Source organism: Pelobates fuscus, chromosome 5 (genome assembly GCF_036172605.1).
Source record: "Pelobates fuscus isolate aPelFus1 chromosome 5, aPelFus1.pri, whole genome shotgun sequence".
Taxonomy (NCBI): domain Eukaryota; kingdom Metazoa; phylum Chordata; class Amphibia; order Anura; family Pelobatidae; genus Pelobates; species Pelobates fuscus.
In genome coordinates, this window is record NC_086321.1 from 339,818,265 (window position 1) to 339,840,325 (window position 22,061).

At 39.9% G+C, this 22,061-nt stretch overlaps 1 protein-coding gene across 1 annotated transcript in view; it reads left to right on the forward strand.

Moving 5' to 3' along the window:
* The window catches only part of MMP24 (matrix metallopeptidase 24), a 212,935-nt gene that overhangs the window by 179,923 nt on the left and 10,951 nt on the right, over positions 1-22,061 (forward strand). The window contains exons 6-7 of the mRNA XM_063455799.1: positions 17,857-18,071; positions 20,037-20,175. Of these exons, the coding sequence (XP_063311869.1) occupies positions 17,857-18,071; positions 20,037-20,175 (354 nt within the window). The remainder of the gene's footprint in view (positions 1-17,856; positions 18,072-20,036; positions 20,176-22,061) is intronic.

A 22,061-nucleotide genomic window follows, 5' to 3' on the forward strand; every position in this document is an offset into this window, starting at 1 on the left:
CCTCTCTGCCATTTTCTTGAGTGTTGCTGGGGACTCAGAAATAGGTCTGTTTCTCAGTCCCAGTGGTGTTTATTAGTGCAGTCATGATGGATAATGTAGATTGGTATGTGGATCTCACACTGCCGACAGGTATAAGGATGGCCAGGTAACATTTACAGCCTTATCGATGTACATCGGGTGTCGTGTAACATTAGCTTGTGTCATTCTTCAGCACGGTTCTATAGGTCTTGTTCCCCAGTGAGCAATTATGTCCTCATTTACAATCTGTATCCTTAGCCTAGAACAATTCACATGGATTTAGCATACTTCCGTCCTTAACTTGCTTCATTTATCATACCTGTCACCTAAAAACTGTTATGAATCTCAACTTAGTTGTGGAGGGAAGAAAAAAGAGGCCAGGTCCCATTTCTGATATATATATATATATATATATTATAGTTGTAAAGCTTCTACTCTTCATTTGTACCGAAGGCTACTGTAATTTGGAGCAATGCTAACTGATTGTTATCTAAATTTGGTAGCTCCGACTGACATTCTCCAAAAAGCTTATCATTAGTAGAGCAGCTCGGATGTGGATTAATTATAAGTTCCTATTCAGTCCTACAGCTGTCTTCAGCAAGCTGCAGGATAGAAAAAGCAAGCGAATTTAAACATAGTAGTTTAAAATAATCTCAAATACTGCACTAGTAAATTTTACTGCAATAAAAAAGTCTTGCTCTTCCAGTTTTTAATGATTGTCCGATGGAGGAATCAAAAGGAAATTAGAATAGTCTTCATATCTTTCTTAACCGCACTTATCACTTTTGCAAATTCTAAGTACCTTCTAGTTCCATTATTTAATTCTTTGTAATTGGCATTCATATGTTTGTAAACTTACGCCATCCTACAATGGCCTCTGGAGTATAGTTGAGGTCAAAAACCTAAAAAGCACCATTTATAGAATTGTCTCTCCCTCTTTCCTCTTATAAACTTGCGTTCTCTGCTCACCTCACTGAATTTATAATTAATACCTAATGAGTACATTATATATGCATTCAACCACTTCCTGGTGCGCACCGAATTATGTAAGATTATACAAACACAAACTTCTACATTTGGTCTCATATCGTCTCCAAAATGTGATATTCCAACATTTGTATGAAACCATGAGTGTAGAACCATCATTCAAAGGGAGATGTGGTGATTGTTTATTTGAGAATATTGGACCCCAAATTTCAGGACATTGTTTTGTTTAATTCAGTAAAAGGAAACAAACACACACAAAAAAAACACATACACAAAGTAGTGATACTTTAGTTGTGTCTTTGATGTATATGGTGTGTTTATGTACAAAAAAATCTATAGGATATCAGTATGTGTTGTCATTGGATATCAGTGTGGGTTTTGAGTGTGTGTAGGGATAGGATATCAGTGTGGGTTGTGATTGAATATCAGTGTGCATTGTCAGTGTGTGTGGGGATAGGATATCAGTGTGTTTCGATTGGATGTCAGTGTGTGTTGTGATAGAATTTCAGTGTGTGTAGTGTGCTTGAGTTTCAACATATTGAATTTAATTTTAAGATTGAAAAGAAAAGATTGTGTTGGAATATCATTGAAATTCTAATGCAATCCGATTATATCATAAAAAACAAAGTCGAAATTACTTTTTTTTAAATTCTTTATTTTGGTGTGCATAGAAAATACATACACGTTGGCACTGCCACAACAGCAGGTACTGGCGATTCTGGGTTAATAGACATAGATTCAGACTGCACAATTTTTGTATATTATTCATGCTTGACTCTGGGTTAAACTGTGGTTGTGTCAGTAAGCTGGCAACATAAATCATAAACGACTGGCATATAAACTGACATCAAGGTTAAGTAATATGAAATAGTATTATACATATACATGCTTAGCTGTCTGCTGTAAGTGTCTATGACCTGAGGCTTGCTGGTATAACATACCAGGTAGTGATCCACGCTAGGTGTAGTGTGTACGTTTTGCTTTTATAAACTGATTGTATGTAGTGTTAATCAGCGTGTCTGGCTAGGCTTGGTAATAGACAGTTTAAGTGCGAGAGTGAAGTGCATGTGTTTAAGGCAGTGGCAGCAGACTTAGATTTCCTTTCTTGTTCTGCAAACTCTTGTAGAGTACTGTGGCTTTCTAGACAGGACAGGTGCTATCCTTAGTGTGCTAGATTGGGCTAACATGCTATGTAAATTATCGACAAAACAGACAACAACTGGAGCACAGTATTGTTTAAACTGCTCGCCTAGTGACAGGTGGGATGTAGTAGGGCAGGACAAGTCAACAGTTTCTCATGCTAGTCCCCTCACCCCTTCATCGCTCCCTTTGTCTCGACATATAAAGGTGTAAGGCTTACGTATGAGGCATACACAGGGGTAAAGAACCAGAAAAAGAAAAAGAATGTGTGTCCACAACAAGTGATATGGCAGTTATCTGAGTCTTAATGGGCTTGTGTATTAGGCAACTGGCCTGTTGTTGTACCGGAGTCCCCAGTCAGCCAATTCCTCGCGTCGGGAGGTGCCTGGATTTTGCCGATAGATCGTGCAGTGTCTCCAGCGGGAGTGGTTGCACCAGCTGGTGTCCCGCTGTCGCTAGCTTTAGGTTTCCTCTGTGTCTGCCTCTTAGCCTGGTTGTGCGGGTTCTATTGCCCAAGTATCAGTAGCGGGGGTTGGTTGTCCGGTCGAGCTTGGGTCCACAGTGGAGCAGGTCTTTACAGACTTCTGGTCATCTCCCTGTGGGGCGAATGAGTGTGCCTTGTCTTGTTTTTCCGCTGGGCCTTGAGACCTCGGCGATGTCGCATGTAGCGTTTCCGCCTCTCATCCTTATTGGTTCGCCGCCATGCCGAGGCCTGTCCTGCAGGTACAGCTGTTGTAGTGTTCCTCCATTTTGGAGGCGGCCTGTTGGCGAGATGGCAGCTTGGTTGTTGTGGGGTGGGTGAGTTCCTTCTGACCTCGTTATGAGGCAATCTCCGCCGCATGTCATCACTTCGCGGCTTCTCTATCCCCTGTCGTGGCTGATGTGCACTCATACTCTTGCCGGGTTGGTGGTCCAGCTCAGCTGCCAGTTCCTCCTGTGGTGCAGGTAGTGCAGGGTCTCGGGTTCGGCTCTGGATGTGATCCCAGAACTCTTGGCATAGCCTCTCAAAACGGGCTTTGAAGTGTGCCTGCCAGCACTGGCTCTGCAGACTCTGCAGGGGGCTATGTTGTTGCTCATGCTTCGCTTGTGTGCTCGTCGGGTGCCTCTTACTGCCAGCCGCCATCTTGGACATGCCATGTGCGGAGCTGTCTCTTTATGGTGTTGGTTCAGGCTTGGTAGGCTGTTTCAGCTGGTAGCCCTGGTATCTAGTGTGGACCGGGATTACCCCTGCCGGTCCTGGGGGGGGGGTTGGGAGAGAGGTTGGATGCGCTGAGGATTCTATGTGCGGCTTTGTCATCGTGGAGAGCGGCCGCTGTGTTCCAGCCCATTGTAATTTCTAAGGGCGGAAAGAGATAACGACCTAATTTGTTTCCCAATAACGTGTGAAAACCGGGAATGCACATTGCTGATGCAATTTTAATTGTTCATAATATAATTCTGTCATGTCTTTCTACATAAACTTCTATATCAAAACCTAAAAGCCTATGTAAATCTTATCTAAAATACTGAGCCATGAGAGCTGTATAAGGGCTTGTAAATCTAGAGTCACCACTCTAGATAACATAGCTGACAGTCAACCCTCTAGACAAATCTTATTATCTATCTAAACTCAGTCATACGTAGAAATTGTGCTATATTTGTGTTTATTTTCTTTTTCTTGTTCCCTGGTGATTCCTGGTTGCAATATCTTCAACCGTGAATGATAATATGCACGTGCACACCACTATCATATTCTATTATTTAACTAGTAAAATAATTTTAATTTAAAATAGTTTTATTTACATTTTCAAGAATATGTTAAAGAACAAGTATTTATGCAAAATACAGTCTAAAATATCAGCATACTAAAACATTTTTGAAATGTATCATTCAAATATTCCAAGTTTCCCCCGGTTACTAGTTTAATTTTAGTAACACATTTTTAGTTTAATGTCTGTATTAATATTTAATATGTCATTATGCATTTATGCCTTTAAGTACTGCAAGAGCAAAAAAAACAGGGTGCACGAGAATACTGAGAACGAACAACAGCTCAAGTAGCTTGCCCTTCATTGCATACCAGTGGCGTCTCTAGTATTCATTGTTAGGGGGGGCACATGGTGGGCCAGGGTCAAAAGTAGGGGGGGCACACTAAACCCCGCCCTCGCAGCAGTTTGACCCTGCCCCTGCTGCATGTTAGCCCCGCCCACGACACAATGTATGTATTTTTATTTTTTTATAATCCCTGGTGGAGAAGTCATTATTTTCCACCAAGGATTATTAAAAAACAAACACACACACACAGACGGCTGAGTCCTTACACACACACAGAGACTGCTGAGTCCATACACACACACAGACACACAGACTGCTGAGTCCATACAAACACAGACACATAGACTGCTGAGTCCACACACGCACACACAGACTGCTGAGTCCACACACACACACACACACACACAGACTGCTGAATCCATACAGACACACACACAGTCTGCTGAGTTCATATATACACACACACACACACACACACACAGACTGCTGAGTCCATACACACACAGACACAAACACAGACTGCTGAGTCCATACACACACACACACACACACACACACAGACTGCTGAGTCCATACACACACACACACAGACTGCTGAGTCCATACATACACAGACACACACACACAGACTGCTGAGTCCATACACACAGACTGCTGAGTCTATACACACACACACAGACACACAGACACTGCTGAGTCCATACGCACACACTGCTGAGTCCATACACACACACTGCTGAGTCCATAGACACAGACACAGACTGCTGAGTCCATACACACACACACACACACACTGCTGAGTCCATACACACAGACACAGGCTGCTGAATTCATACACATACATAGACTGCTGAGTCCGTACACACAGACTGCTGAGTCCATACACACAGACACAGACTGCTGAATCCATACACATAGACTGCTGAGTCCATACACACAGTCTGCTGAGTCCACACACACACACACACACACACAGACAGACTGCTGAGTCCATACTCACACAAACTTCCTCACGAGCAGACAGACAAACACACACACACACACACCTGAGCATATCAAGCCTACCTGTCACTGGAGGCTGTTGCTGGTCGGTCATCTTCTGGCCTTTCCAGCAACAGCAATGTCTGCTGCTTAACGACGGGGGTGGGGCTTCATTTGGGGGTGGGGTCTATGCCGGGGAAGCTGCTGAAAACACCCAGCAGCATTCTAGCTCCTCTTTCCTGCATTCCCTCGGGCTATAACAGACTGTTACAGTCCGATGGAATATAATTTAAGCCCAAATGCCAGCAAGTTGCTGGCATTTGGGGGACACAGTATGATGTAGGGGGGGGGGGGCATGGCCCCCTCTGCCCCCCCCCTAGCAACGCCACTGGTGCATACCCACTCAGATCTCAAGATGGTTTTAGCTCCTCTTGCCATTACAAAGAGAACATAGACTATTTGTAAATCAGACTGGTCCCACCCAAAAGAGTGGTCCAGATAGAGCAACCCCAGACAATTGTTTAAGATTGGTCCCACTCAAAATGGGGTTGCACAAGAGATAGAGCAACCCCGGACATCAATGAGGTATAGCCGATACCCCTCTAGGCACAGAGTCCACATGTGAATTGCCCTTGGGAAGAGTAAAAAAAAATAGGGTACAAGAAAAACTAAGAACGGACAACATATCGGACATGTCCCACCCAAAATGATGGCCCTGATCTGAAATGCAGGCCAGCTCTCTCTACATGAGATATACAGCAATCCCAGACAATCATTTTGGCCTTGTTACGCCTCATCAGTGAGGAAAAGCAGATACCCCTCTAGACACCGTGAGCACAGGGTCCACATATAGATTACCCTTTAAAAAGCAGGGTGCAACAGAATACTGAGAACGGACAACATCTCAAGTAGCTTTAGATGTTGTCTTCGGTGGGTCCCTACTCAGATCTAAAGCTGGTTGTAGCTCATCTAGTCCCATCACAAAGAGAACCTAGGCTATCAAAATTTAGTCATGTGTAGAAATTAACAAGTTATACATAGTGTGCTATATTTGTGATTATTTTATTTTTTCATATTCCTTCGTGATTCCTGGTTGCAATATCTTCAACCACGAATGATAATAAGCACGTGCACGCCAGAATTATATTCTATTGTTTAACTTACAAAACAATCTTATTTACATTTTCAAGTATGTGTCCAAATAAACTATTGAAACAAAATACAGTCTGAAATATCAGCAATTTACTAAATAAGATTTTTTTGAAATGTATCATTATCAATATTCCAAGTTTCCTTTAATAACTATACAATTATTGCATTTAATTTTAGTAACACATTTTTTGTTTAATGTCAGTATTAATATTTAATTATTTAATCATTATACATTAATGCCTTATTACTGCAATTTCCATTATTTAAAATATTACCACTATTAATAAACATAGATTTTTCCTCTCAGCTTTTTTCGAATCAGTTATGCTCCATGTACGTATATAGTATGACGAATCGCTTCTTTACATATAAGAACATTGTGATTGCACAGTTGGTTCATCATGTCCTTGGACATTATAAAAAAAAGAGATAATTTGATGAATGGTGTAGTTGATTTGGCAGTAGTTACCATTCGCTAGCATCTATTGCTGTTTCTGCTAATAGATTTTATAAATGTGATATAATTGCAGAAGATTACATTTTTACGATGATTGCAAATGAAGATTGCAGTCTGCACAGCAAGTTTTTATTTTGAGCCAGGCATCACAATACAAAATAAAACCAAAATAAAACAGCAAGGAAATTGAAAGTTGTTACAGGAAGTATGTTTATTTTTTCACGTAACTTGGAACGATTGCAAGTTTGGAGAGTTCCCGTATAGGTGCAGGGAACTGTCCGAACATGCCAATAATGCTAAACAAACTATTGTCCAAATCACAGTCCAGTCAAATAAATTAACCATTTTATGTCCATGATGAGTTCTTTATGCACATACCAAAAAAGACATATACTTAATACAAGAAAATATTTTTTAACACTCTGTTATGTACGGTAGTTATTACTTATAGCCACTGCGTTTAAAATTCATGAATACAACAAAAATGCAGTGAACTTTAGAAGTAATTTGTCCAAAAAAATTACCTAAAACAAGTATTCCTAAAACCCACTTACAAAATGTTGTTGAAGTCACTATATACTTTGGTGAATACAGAATGACCATCAAGGGCAACGATGATTCTTCTGATTGCAAGATCTATATTTTGTGCTATTACATCATTGCATAGTAATAAACTAGGTTGAAAAAAAGTCTCATGTCCTTTGAGTTCAACCTTTAAATTCCATATTTTTATTCTGTTGATCCAAAACAAAACACATATGAAGCAAATTCCACTTATGCCACGTAAAAGGGGGGGGGGGGGGGGGGGGAGGGAATCCTTCTTGACTCCATAATGGCACTCAGATTTTTCATTGGATCAACAAAAAAAGACAAATCAGGAATCTGATAAGACAACCTCTTTAGGCAGAGAATCCCACATCTTTATTGTTCTTACTGTAAAGAACCATTTCCTCTGCTTTATGAGAAAACTCCTTTCTTCCAGTCTTGCCTTTCTTCCATAATGATGGGTGACCTCTTGTCTGTTGTATATTCCTGCTAATGAAAAGGTTAGCACATAGTGGTTTGTACTGATCCTGTATATATTTGTATAGTGCTGTCATATCCCCTCTGAGATCGTAATTTGATGGTGTTTTTCAGCTGGCTTAATTTCCCATGGATAAACTCTCTTTCATTTCAAAACTGATTATTAACTTGTTGTTTCTGATGCTATGGCAACTTTAGTTTTGCAATTCTCAGAGTTATTCGTCTCTTTATGATTCGCATCTTTCGTCCATTTGAAATATCTTGGCAGATTTTAGCTGTGTTTGACAAGCATTACTATTTGACTCCAACAGCTGATGTCCCAGCTTGTTGTATTAACGTAGTTCTTTATTCTTTAGCCCCTTAAGGACACATGACAGAAATATTCTGTCATGATTCCCTATTATTCCAGAAGTTGTGTCCTTAAGGGGTTAAAGACTGTATCTTCCTTAATGGTTGTTTCTTTATTGTTACGAGCTGTTGCTCAATACAAACTTAAATACAAAATTGAAATGTAAAACAACAAGATAATGTAGTATAAAGGAGAACAGAGGTTACAGAATTGAGTGTACTGGTAATGATGCTAAACTTATTCAAGATAAAATGATAGATTATTATTATTATTATTATTGGTATTTATATAGAGCCAGTTTATTCCGCAGCGCTTTACGCATAAGAGGAGGATTTACCAAATGAGACAATAACAAAATGTAACAGGGACAATAGGTAGTGGAGGACCCTGCTCAAATGAGCTTACAGTCTAGAGAAGGTGGGGTATAAAAGCACAATAGGAAGGGTATTGAGAGAGACAGCAAATAGACATGGTGGGAAAGTTGCAGAACTGGAGGTGAGAGTAGAGTGTGGCCCTATAGGAGAGAGCGAGAGGAAGGTTTGAGAGATAGAAGTTACTCTTGGAGGCCATAAGCAATCCTGAAAAGATGGGTTTTGAGGGACTTCTTAAAGGATTGAAGATGAGTGGAGAGTCTGACAGGGGGAGGCAGGCTGTTCCAGAGGAAAGGAGCTGCCCGTGAGAAGTCTTGCAGGCGTGAAATTTGCAGTAAGGGTGAGAGCAGCAGAAAGGAGAAGGTCACCAGTAGAGCGGAGAGACCGAGATGGGGCATACCTATGAATGAGTAAATAAATATAAGAGGGGCTAGAGTTGGTTAGAGCTTTATAGATAAGGGTTAGTATTTTAAATTGACACCTGTAGGGGAAAGGAATCCAGTGTAAGGATCAACAGAGGGCTGAGGTGTGAGAGGAGCGACAGGAGAGAAAGATCAGCCTGGGAGCAGCATTCACCACAGATTGTAGGGGGGCAGCACGGCTACTGGGGAGACTAATTAGGAGAGAATTACACTAATCAATGCAAGAGATTAGTGTAATTGGCAGCATCTTGCATTAGAAATGGGCATATTCAGGCAGTGTTTTTAAGTTGGAATCAACAGGTTTTAGCAACAGACTGGGCATGAGGCGCAAAGGTGAGGCCAGGATCAAAAGTGGCACCAATACAGCCAGCTTGAAAGGATGTGGTGAGGCAGGTACCGTCAACCTGCAGGGAGAGTGAAGGAGGAAGATCAGAGATTGAGTTTCAGAAAGCAGGATAGACAGATGGACGGACAGGCAAACGGACAAAGAGACAGACAGAAAATATGTTTTAAGTTGCCACAGTCTATAGAAAATACTGCACAGCAAAAACACACCTACCTGCTGGTCCATAGTTTTTTCTTTAGTCTCTGGCTTTTGGTTACAGCCAACCCACTGGCCACACCATCACCCACACCCCTAAAATGAAAGTGTCCCTTTTTGTCCAATGATGGGGGGTTTGTTGGCCCAGTGATGCCAATGTTGTATATTTCATAACTGGCACACCTCACTTCGGTTCTGCCCCTACTTACCTCCTAACTCGTCGTACCTCCCAATGTGGGTAAGTATATAAATGCAACAGTGCACGATATAACGAGCAGTCTGTACAAGTGTGCGTGCTCCTGGCATGCTGAATATAGATTACAGTGCGTTTCCTCTTTCACTGTAGTTTTAGCCTCTGATTTTTCCTAAATGCTAGAAAATAAAGAGAATTCTATATAACGGAGGAATATGGTATAACAGAAATGAAAAGAGGGTAAACAGTTATCATAGTGCTATGCAGCCACTTAATTTGAATGAAAGGTATTTTTTTTCTGTGAGCTAAGTGCTCAATCACAAAACTGGGTTACGGTGTTCGAGTGTCTTTCTCTGGAGATACACAGCCTCCGGCAAAATATAATGAAAAGATTACTCTTTTTTTTTTATTTTTTCTAACAGTGTTTGGTTCTCATTACATTCTCTCTTGATAGGATGCTAATCAGACTGGTGGAGCCCCTGGTTGATAACAAGTGTTTTTGTTAGCATTTTTTTTCTAATTGGCAATGCAAATATTTTGGAGGTTTATTATTTTGCGTTATTTTAATACAGCACAGTCCGCGTTATCCTTGTGTATCTTCCTGCTGTTCTTCTGATTTTCAGATTACTTAGAAGAAATGACTTGACATTTATAGGGGAGATTTTTTTTTAAATGCTTAAAATGACTTATATGCCAGCAAATAGTGTCCATTGTAATACACTATATTGTAATATAATTACCGGTATATATAAGAAGTGAGGAGTACCGTATTAGTTGGAGTATATCATTGTGCCTTATTTTGCATATCATTGTGCCTTATTTTGGGAACATGCTTTTTTTTTTTTTTTTTTTAATAGAAAATTCTAAAAGTATGTTTTGTAGTTAATTATGATAAAATGCTATGGTTATTATGTTCTTTCCTTTTTATGCTGTCCTACAGCTATACTTACTTGCCAATTTGTTATACAAGACCAGATGAGGTATGTTAGTAAGAACAACTCCTTCGACAGTTTGGAAATCTCACCTCTATTTCTTGTCAAGATTGTTAAACATACGTAGGATAACTAACGGTAAAGCATGTGTTATAGGGAAATAATACAGTATAGAAGGCCATTGAGATATTAAAATAAACCACAAGAACAGATCGAACGGTTTATGATTTTCTCCAGATTCTCCAGATGACAATATTTCCTGCAAACACATGGTTCAGCATTATGTACATTTTTTTGTTGTTTTGTTTTTGAATTCTTTATTTTTGTAGCGCATAGATGTAACATAAGCAGGCGAGAGGTGCCCCAAAGGCAGTCCTCCAGCTTATCCCACACGGAACATGCGGGGCACAAGAGTAACATGCACAATTTTACATTTAAAACAGGTTTAAGCATACGAATACCTTAGTAGATTGTAAATATGGTCTAGGAGTATAAGCAGTTTCGGCATTGCAGTTTCGACTAAACATAGACACCTATACTGCATACATGCTTAGTCAGAGCTTGAGTTAGGTTAGTTTCCTACGATTAGTGCAGGCATATATCTATAGGTATACATTGTTAGTTAGGTATTTAGACTAGCGTAACCACACTTTAGCATTGGTAAATATAAAACAAAGTTATGTAGGTCAGGCAAAATAGAGAAGATAACGCTAAACCAAAGGCTGCATAGGTTAAAGTGGGTTAGGGTTAGTTAGCTTAGTGAGTGTAATAAGGGATTATACTTATACGTTGGACCAAAAAGCTTAATTTATGAACATGCTGGGTCTAAATCGTGAGCTTCGCAAAAAATATCACCCTGGCTGGTCTAAAAGGCATGTACTGATACCGGCTCCAGGGGCTGACTGCAGGGCGGGCATGACATTTCGCTGGTAGGGGTAGATCGTTCTGCTGTGTCCGTGTTACAGTGCATGAGTGTCCGCCAGAGCAGGGATCCGAGCAAGGTCCAACCATGCGTGCCGTTGGACTCTTCGTTGGCTTCGCTGTGGGAGTGCCTTGCTTGACTGCTGTGTTGGAAGTCGCTGACGTTGGTAGTCGCTGTGCGGTGTGCCATGGGTACATTTTCTGGATTTCCCGAGGTGAGCGCCTGTCAGGACGGCTGTTTGGGCACTGTGTGATACAGTTGGCTGCTGGATGAGACTGTTGTTATGGCCGCCCGTGATCAGAAGGTGTGTGCAGGTTGCAATTGTGGTCGGCCTTATCTGCTGCGAGGTCTGCAGTCTCTGGTGGTGGAAGGCCGGGTGCAGTGTGAGCCGGTTCCGCTGCCCTTGTGGCTAGCGCTAGGCCTCCTCCGCTGCTCGCCTGTGGCAAGGTCCGTGTGGTGGGCTGGCAAGTAGTCGCTTGTGGGGTTGCGGTATTTAGTGTGAGGAGCTGGTGTTCTTCCGGCCCCCTGGGCCCTTGTCCAGAGACCCATTTCGTTGCTCTACTCCCTGCAAGGACGCACTTCCTTTCCCCGGCCCCTGCGCACATGGTAATCGCCATCTTGGATGCCGTGTTCAGGCCTATGGGCATGATGGTGGTGCCGTCGGGCCCTGGATGTGTAGCCTCTGGGTGAGGACCGGGATCTCCCCCGCCGGTCCATAGGGGGGGAACAGGGCCAGGACTGCCCGGGTCTCGATCTCCGGCTTGGTACCTTTAGACAGGATAGTGGGGCAGCGGCCGCCTGCCCCTCTCACCGCCGGCATAGGCCCCAACTTGGTAGTCGTGGGCTTCACCTCCTGGGGACTGTAGCTGCGGGAGCCAGCCTCTCCCAGGGCCCGGTAACCTCGTTGTTCTGAAGACCCTTGCTGCCGGTTAGTAGTTAGGTCGTTTGCCATATTTTTAAAGCTTATTTGTGGGTATAGTGCAGGAGCTGAACTTGTGTGTGACCTTCCAGCTCAGCGGTCCGGCCCCGCCCTCCATGTATATTTTATATTATATATTGTTGTTTTTTAAAAAAATTAGAAGTGGGGTTAAAACTCTTCAATCTTAGGCAGCACCAGGACATAAATGTCCCAGCCTGCCCGAAATTTGTAGGAGTTACACTTTGAGACATCTGCTGCTATTTGTGGCTCTTGTCATTAAAGGAACGCTAGGTGTCAGGAATACAAACATGTATTCCTAAAACTATAGTCCTGCAGCGACTGTTTAGGGTCCCCCTCCCTCCTCCCTCATATTCCATTGAAAAAGTGATTTTACCTGTCTCGCCACTAATGGTTCCGCCTACAGTCTTGATGATCTCAGCCAATCCAAAGCTTTCCCGTAGGAAAGCGCAAAATAAATGCAAGGCAAAGGCAGCACAAGTAGATGCCAAATTTGTGCAGGGGGTGCTACGTACAAGTTATTTGACTTTGGCATTGACAAAGGGAAATCCCAAAACATTTGTTTCTATATGGTCCTTTAAATAAACTGTATGTAGCACTCTCTGTGCACATTTGGCATCTAGTTACACTGCCTTAATGTTTTTATTGTTTGTACTTATATTTGACCCTGTTTGGAGCAACAGGGTGCATAACATAAGTTAATAGGCTATAGAATTTAGATTTTTGGGTACTGCAAATAGGAAAGCATTGGGAAACTGTTGTATGCCAGCAAAATGCCACACTGCACCAAATGCTATCTCCTTCTAGAAATGCATTGACTATGTGGCCCCATAGGAAAGCATTAGGAGGCTATTGAGCATGCGCAGCAAAACGCCACGCCAATCAGCATCTCCACAAAGAGACGCAGTAAATCAGTGCATCTCTATGTAGAGCATGAGACGCTAAACATAAGTGATGCACACTGTGCAACACAGGACTAGGAAGCACCGCTAGTTCCCGTCTGAGTGACTGGCACTAGAGGTGTTACTAGGCAGCAATATAAACGCTGCAATTTCTATGCCTGCCGGGACAGGCTTATTGACACCAGAACCACTACATTAAGCTGTAGTGGTTTTGGTGAATATAGTGTCCCTCCCAAGCAAACCAGGGGATAGATAATCTCACTGTTTCTGTCTTCCCAGCTCCTTCTCCAGTAAATTGGTTTTGGAAGATGAACTGAATTAATGAGTTAATTAACAAAATTGAAATAAATTAACAAAACTGAAATAAAATAAAATTATTATTAGTTCTTCATCTATACCCACAATAAACAAAGCACACATTTGACCCAGGCCGTACCTCTCATGTTTCATATATATATATATTGATATATGTGTGTGTAATATGTGTATGTATCTTTAATGAAACCTGATCCTTGTAATTATTACATTCATGCAAAATATTCCATGTGAATATTTATAAGTTGATAAACCATAATTTACATTCTTTTCACAAAAAAAGGAAGTTTTCACTAAAAAGGAAAGAGCTCTGAAAGAAACCACTTATTATCATCAAAGTATTCTGTTCTTGGTTACAAAGATCTGCAAATAGAATTGTAGAATGTTATGCAATTAGCAAATCTTTACCAGCCCCGTTTCATTGTGTACTGTATTCCAATGCCTTTATAGAAGGGACATTGTATATTTATAGCAAATAAAAAAAATTTATAGCAACAAACCATGATATTCTATAACAGCTGTAGAGGTAACCCAGGTACCAAAACATAAATCTTACTGTTAATGAGCCAAATATGTTAATAATAGTAATCTGGTTTTACATTTATAAGCTAAAATATGCAACACCATATGAGCTTTTAAACATGGTGTTAAGTATTGCTCTTTAAAATTCTATTTTAGATAAGTGCCAAATTGCATATAATTACATGGTTTAGAAAACATATTATTGTATAACGCTTGAGAACAGGAAGGCAAATAAAATAAAAAAAAATAGAAAATAATTTGTGTTTATATGCAAAGTAACACTAATCTCTGCTTTTGGAGAGCATTTAATATAGCTAGATCACTTTAGTTATAATATAAGTCAGATGGTAGAATACTCAAAGTAGGACAGATAACATCAAAGAGAAACTAGAGGGAACTGATACCCTGAGCTATCGGTGAAATGGACCAGTCCATCCACAAAAACCCTAATTAAAGTGTGTTGATGTTTTTTTTTTAGAACTTTTTATCACTAAGGGGATCCATTAGTAACCAGGTAGACAAGTTGAAGTTGTCATCCACTTAACAAAATTAAGTGGAGTCTCCAGAACACCTTTAGTAACCAGTCAGGACGAGATGAGTAGACATTTGGCTATATCGGGTGAAGAATGAATAACCAGGTATCTTTGCCCTGTAGTGCAATGGATTGAATAGCTAAAAGAGAATGATGGGTCTTTAAGCACTCTGGCACATATACAAAAGGACCAGGGGACACCCAGTACTGTAGTACTCATACCTCTCTCTTCAATATATATGCTACGTACTTACCATTTGATGTTTACCCAATATCCCTACAGGACCAAGGCATAGTTCATGATCTGGTTCTTAGTGTTTAGACCCACCACCAAAGTAGCCCCTTGGACTGGGGTCCAAATCTCCGGTTACCTGTTGCAATGGTTCTCCCTCTGGTATACAAATAATAAACAACAATTTTCCTACTCAAGCCCCCTTATCTATTTTTTTAAAAGAGTGGTTTCTTTCATAGCATTAAAAACTAAAGAAAAGAAAAACAATAAAATAATCAATTCGTTATCAAATGATTAAGTTAAGGGTGATAGATCAGGACTTGGGGGTTATGGCACTCAATGGGGCCCTATCAGTATTTATCCTTTTGAGTTTTTATCAGGAGGGGTTAGGGTCAAGTGGAAACCAAGACCAGAGGACAAGGCAACCTCTTATCATTTTATATGTGGTCAGTGTGTTTATGGAACTCTTGAACCACCATTCTATATTACCCTACCAGCTCATTGCACAATGGAGTACCGATGCAGTCCTTTCCACATAATTTGGAGTGATGATTTTGGATTTAGAGTGGCTGTCTTTTCATCATAAAAGTGCTCTGTACGTAGTTGGGAGATTCACCATTGTGATTGGCTAATAAATGTTTAAAGGGAAACTAGAGTCACAGGAATAACTACAGCTTAATGTAGTTGTTCTGGTAAGTATAGTATGTCCCTGTAGGCATTTTAATGTGAACACTGACTTTTCAGAGAAAAGGCAATGTTTACATTACAGCCTAGGGACACCCCCAGTGGTCACTCCTCAGATGCCTACTAGAGGTGCTTCCTGGGACGATGCTGCACAGACATTCAGTGTCTCCACCCTCTTCATGGAGACACTGAACTTTCCTTTATAGGGCTGCTTTGATCCAATGCATCTCTAAGATCATCAGAATTGACAATCTTAGCCAATCCAATGCTATGGGAACGCATTGGGATTGGTTGAGATCATCACTTGTTGATGTTGTCAGCCAAGGAGTGGGATCAGAGGCAGAGCCAGCACCAGCAGACTGGAATAAAGGTAAGAGTTTACTCTATTTAGGGAGATAAGGGGAGGCCAGGGGGGTCAGATGGTGGTTTAAACACTATAGGGTCAGGAATACATGTTTGTGTTTCTGACCCTATAGTGTTCCTCTAACATTTTTAACTGTATTATTATTTATAACATTATATGTGTACTTTTGTTTTGAATGCTGGACATACGCACATTTTTGATTAGAGAGTGCTAAGTAGCCAGGCTTCAAAAAATTTATTTTGTACAAAAAATCCAATCTTTTTGAAATCTATCCTCAAATGCCCCTAAACAGGTAATCTTTCAAGGATATCATTTGCTGTGTGTGCCCAAGTGGACTTGATAATCATTAGAGCTGTCAAGTGAAGAGTAATTACTTGCTTGTAGACTATATACATAAAAAGATATTATTAAAACCTTGCCTCTTAGGAGTACCTGAGGACAGGCCTGGAAAACAATGATTCATTAATGAAAATTACGTAGCCAACTGAGACATCTAGTGGTATTAAACGGAATAGCAAGAACAGACATCTTTACAAGTCTTAGTGAAATGTAGTAACAAATGGATGTGACAAAGGTTTATTTTGGTACGTTTTTAAATTTTATTTTTCAAACTGGTTTTATCTGAGAATGTTTAACAAATTAGTTAAGCAATATAATCAGAGGTGAACAAGCAGACCAATAAAAGTATCGATAAAATCCTGGAAGGATGCTAAGCAATACGCATAGTTAGTTCTCAGATATTTGTAAGTGTAGTCAGCCCACCACCACCTCCGCTGAGTATCAGGCTGTCTATTATTGTGTAGAACGAATTACACGCTGGAATGAGGAATCTAAAGTGGCAATATAAGCATATATTGAGCATACCGCAATACAAAAATAAAGTGGCTCGATCCTCATTTTCCTACAGAGCACCGCAATTATGGAATAACCTGGAATGCCCAGCATCAGAAATTCAGAGTTGTAAGATACTCCTGAACTTCCCTCCAGAATATTTTGATTACCGGATAGCCTCATAAACAGTGATAGAAGTTAGCTCGGTCCATTGAACACTTAAAACATTTTGTATCAGATTTTCTGCCCATTGCATATAATCTGATAGGAGTATGGAAGGCACAGTAGTGCATCTTCAAATTAATTTCAACTGTTTTGGTTTTCCACAGTCTCTTTTTAACTATACACAGTGCAGGTATTCATGTTTATAGAGGACAATTTTTGCTTTCTAAATGGTTAAATATGCTTTCGTCTTGCCTTCAGAGGATAATTTAATCCCTTTCTACATAATATATAATTGATCATACACTATATATCATTTATCCTGTTTGAAGCTGTTTGTTATATTTGCGTATATAGATGCATTTGCTTATGTATTTAATTTCTTAACTTCTCAAGGATCACGGCTTTTTTCTATCTTGTTGGGACCTGTCAGCAGATAACTCTCATCAGAGTAATAGGAAATTTTGGGACTATTCCAAGACCGTTTTAAAAAAAAATTAGTTATTTTCAGTTATCTTGTACATAGATTGAAAAATTTAAATAAACATTAAAAAATCAACTTCACTATAGGGATGTTGAAATGCCTTGTTCTACAGTGATACATTAAAAAGGCATTTTAAATCCACACCTGATTGTCAGTTAGGGTGACGATACATTTGAAATAAATAAAAGACCTTAAATTTAAAATTCACTTTGAATTCATTTCTTTAGTGAATAGCTCTGACAGTGTCTAAACTGGTTAATGAGCATTGCATTCGTAACCGTTCTGACCGTTTTGTAAACTACTTTTCTTTATTTCTTGTGATTTCTTTCTTTTTACACTATAATACATTTTCTTATTACTATTTTATAGGCCCTCCTGCCCAAACGATGGAGCCTACCAGACCGTTACCAACCCTACCTCCACGTAGGATCCATTCCACCTCAGAAAGAAAGCATGAAAGACAGCCTAGACCTCCTCGACCTCCACCAGGAGACAAGCCTTCTAGTCCTGGCTCCAGACCTAATATATGTGATGGAAATTTTAATACAGTGGCACTTTTTCGCGGTGAAATGTTTGTCTTTAAGGTAATTGATACTCATCAAATTCTTTCTGCTCTTGACCGTTTATGAGAAGATTGTTTCCTGAATTTGGCGGTTGGTTAAAAAGCTCGACAGCATGTGCCCCATTTAAAGTTGAGCCTTCTGTATAAAAAAGATCCATAAAAATGTCTATAGAAGAGTGACTCTGCGTTGTTAGGTATGCTCAAAACATTCCTCGAACATCACCAAGCAGGGCTAGTGCTAGGACACATCGTGCTGCCCCAAAACGCATCTTTACTGTGCAGCGCTCAACCACCCCCACCCCCCTTTTTCATTTTCCCCCTTTTGGGCCTTTTCATATTCCATCTCCCTTTTATTGTTCATATTCCTGCTTTTGCATTTTTGTCCCTTACCCACTTTTTGTGTCTCTAACACCCCATTTTGTGTCCATTACCAACCATTTTGTGTTTCTTACACGCCTTGTCTCTTGCTCTACCTTTTTGTGTCTGTTACCCCTCTCTGTAGTGTGGCTTTACAGATCGCAGTAGAGGATCTTCTTAACCTGGTCTGATGTTACCTGCACACTAAAAAATGTATTTGAAATGTATTTAAACTGACATTTAGAAAAAATATCCATCATTTTCTACTTCTTAAATGAAACAAAAACATGTAAAGTTCTCTTCTGGATTTCCTCAAACTCCTATCTACCAGTTTTCAATATAAAGGAATGGAATGATCATACATACATATATATATATATATATATATATATATATATATATATATATATATATATATATATATACCTTATAAAATGGGATAGTATGATATTAAAGTCGAATGACAACTCTGCAAGTGTTACAAGTACAGATCCATTTAAAGATCACATCATACATTCCCAAAGGGTTGTCAACTCTTACATAAACTGTGAGATTATATTGGTTTATCAAAAACATCATTCACTGGATATCTACACACAAGCCATTAAAACATCATATTAGGAATTGCCACTTTCCTCCTGGGGAATATTAAAAGAGCAACTCAATTTTTTTTAAAACAAATTCAATTTACAGTTTGATATGTTTCATAAAACTCTGTAGAGGACTTTGCAGATTAAATATATAACATACTATGTGCATATCAGAAAGATGTTTAATCTGCCAGTGAGATTAATAAACCCTTGAGGTTACTCCTCGGAGTCTGATGGTAGCTTAGAATCGAGGGTACTTCTGTCCTAGACAACAGCTCTCAAAGGCATAGCGCTCTAATAAATCATTCTTCAAGCCATATCTTCTCTCGCTGCAGGTGGATGATTCAAAGGTAATGTGAGGATATGCAAGAAAGGGCAATAGATGCTTGAAATAATATTTCAGTGAAGAAGTAAAGGCTAGCACATTAATAGAGCTTGTGGTTTCCTAAAACAGAAGAAATACCATCCACCATGAATGGTACATAATGGGCAGATTAGACCAGAAGATCCCAAACCAGTCTTTGAGGTACACCAGTAAAGAATGTAAGTATTTCTTTTCCAGTAGATACTTACAAAACCTTGACCATTTGGATTGTCTTGAGGACTGGCTTGGGAACCCCTGGACTAGACTGTTTTATTTCATAATGTGTGGGCCCGTGACTTCTCCACCTATGTGTATATCTGTACAATGTCCAACTAATGTCCATGTTAACCTTCATGTCTCTAAGCCAGGAGTGCCCAAAACGTAGATTCACCAAATGTTTTAAAACTACACATTCTATGATGCTAAAGGCATGCAAAGCATAATGTGACTTGTGCTTCTACAACATCTGGGATCTACCTTTTGGGCACCCCTGCAGTAAGTATGAGCAAAATGTTTTGGTTTTATATAAAAAAACATTGCTTTAACTGCTAATTTATAAAAATTCTTGACACAAATCGTGAAATCCAATGCGATTTTATTTTAAATCTATATGTTTATACTGAGGGTTAAAGCAAATTACTAGCATGCTGCAGTGATTTTTTAAATATATTTTTAGGATCGTTGGTTTTGGCGTCTTCGTAATAACAAAGTACAAGAAGGTTACCCAATGCAAATTGAACAGTTCTGGAAAGGTCTCCCTGCAAAAATAGACGCGGCATACGAGCGATCAGATGGGAAATTTGTCTTCTTTAAAGGTATTTTATCACTATGATGACAATATAAAATAGGAAGAATTGAATTAATATCTTAAAGATGAAGATGAATGCACAGACTATTTGGTATTTTTTTTTATTTGTTTTTCTTTTTTCTAACATCTTTGTGAGTATACAGATATGACACTAAATTAATTGCAAGATATAAGCTTGCGCACAGTTATATACTAGTGGTGGGTAAACATAGCCCTCCATGAGAATGTGCAGGGTACCCAGTAGACATGTGGAGTGGGAAGCAAAGAGGAGAGACAGCATGGATCTGAACCTTGAAGGACAATAGATAACATGGAAAAATAAAATGGTTGAGGAGAAAAGAGTGGGTGTATCCAAGTCCCCATGTTATATATACACTGTACAGTAGCATAAACTACTACAGAATAGCCCTCCAAATGATAGGCTAACAGCTGAAAGTACAAAAATATCCCAGGAAAGGCTGCTAGGCACAGAAAGTGGAAAACCTCAGAAGGCAAAAAATGGCCCAAAGAAAATCACAGAGTAGTTTATTTAGTACCCAGACCTTTGTCCAGATGTCCTAGACTCTGCACACACATCAAGCAAGCCTTTGATGGGGAGGGGTGATAACCCTCAGGGGGTTAGATAATAAACTATGGTGCTATAAATAGATGTCTCAGATTGGATTTGTATAGTATGAGAGGAAAGGCTATCATCTGGGGTACAGCCATTACAGATCTACGGGGTTCGGTGAGCTCTGGCCCTATACTCCCAATGAGTATCACTATATATATGCACGCACGTGGCCCGGACTTGCTGGCTTCTATAGTGAATAGGGGGCTCAGAAGACTCTAGCTTTCATCTACGGCAGGTCCTCTCCAACTCTCGCGAGCCCACTCAGTGAGAGCGTTGTAGCGGGTTACCAAGGCTTGATGCGGCAGAATGCTATGGACTGCAAGAGAGGCAGAGGACTTACTGCGTGCCAGAAGTGAAAGCTGGAGTCTCCTGGGCCCCCTCTCCACCATACAAGCCAGCTAGCTGCTGGGAGCCTGCATTGTGCTACCAGACCACCAGGGAATATACTGTTCCCCTCCCTGGCCACAGGTAAAAGGCAGGGAGGGGGGAATAACCTTTAAAAGGTTACTCCAACCACCATGACCACTTCTGCCATCTCTCCCTTCAGCCCTCCCTGCCCCCCTTTACGCTGAGAAATGTTTATTTTATGTTGCCTCCTCCCTCTTGGTCTTCCTCTCCACTCCTTATCCCCTCCTCTTGTCATCTCAGAGCGTACACACACGCTCTGTGCCAGCTAAACGGTCCAATTGAAAGCTTCTCTATAATATTTTAGAATAAGCTTTTCAAATAATTTAATATATTTTGTATACAGTTTTTATTTATTTTAAAAAAATATTACAATATTAAAAACAAATCATATTAATATTCAGCTAAGGAGTAGCTGTGACGGTTACTATAAACCTATATGGTTATATTACAGAGGTTCAAGGAATGAATGTTATTAAAACATTTTGGAATTGGGTTTGGAACTCATGACCCCTTGCTTACCCTCTGGAAAACTAAGAGAACGGAAGAAAAAGGGAAAACAAAAACAGAAAAGGGAAAAATGTTAAATACTATTAAATTTTATTCCCATGAGACATTGTACATCTTCACTTTCCACTCTGTTGTTAAACTCCATTTGAAAATATTGAATAAATAAAAATTGTCACAAAAAATATATATCATATATAAACATATATCAATGTATCACAAAATATCAAAATATTTCTAAAAATATTAAATCATGTAAAAGATTTTCCAAAAGTATTAAATCATTTAATATTACTATCCAAAAATATTCAGTTGAGTCCCAAGACCCTTGGTCACCCCCAAACCCAAGCCCCCCTAAATCAGAAGTT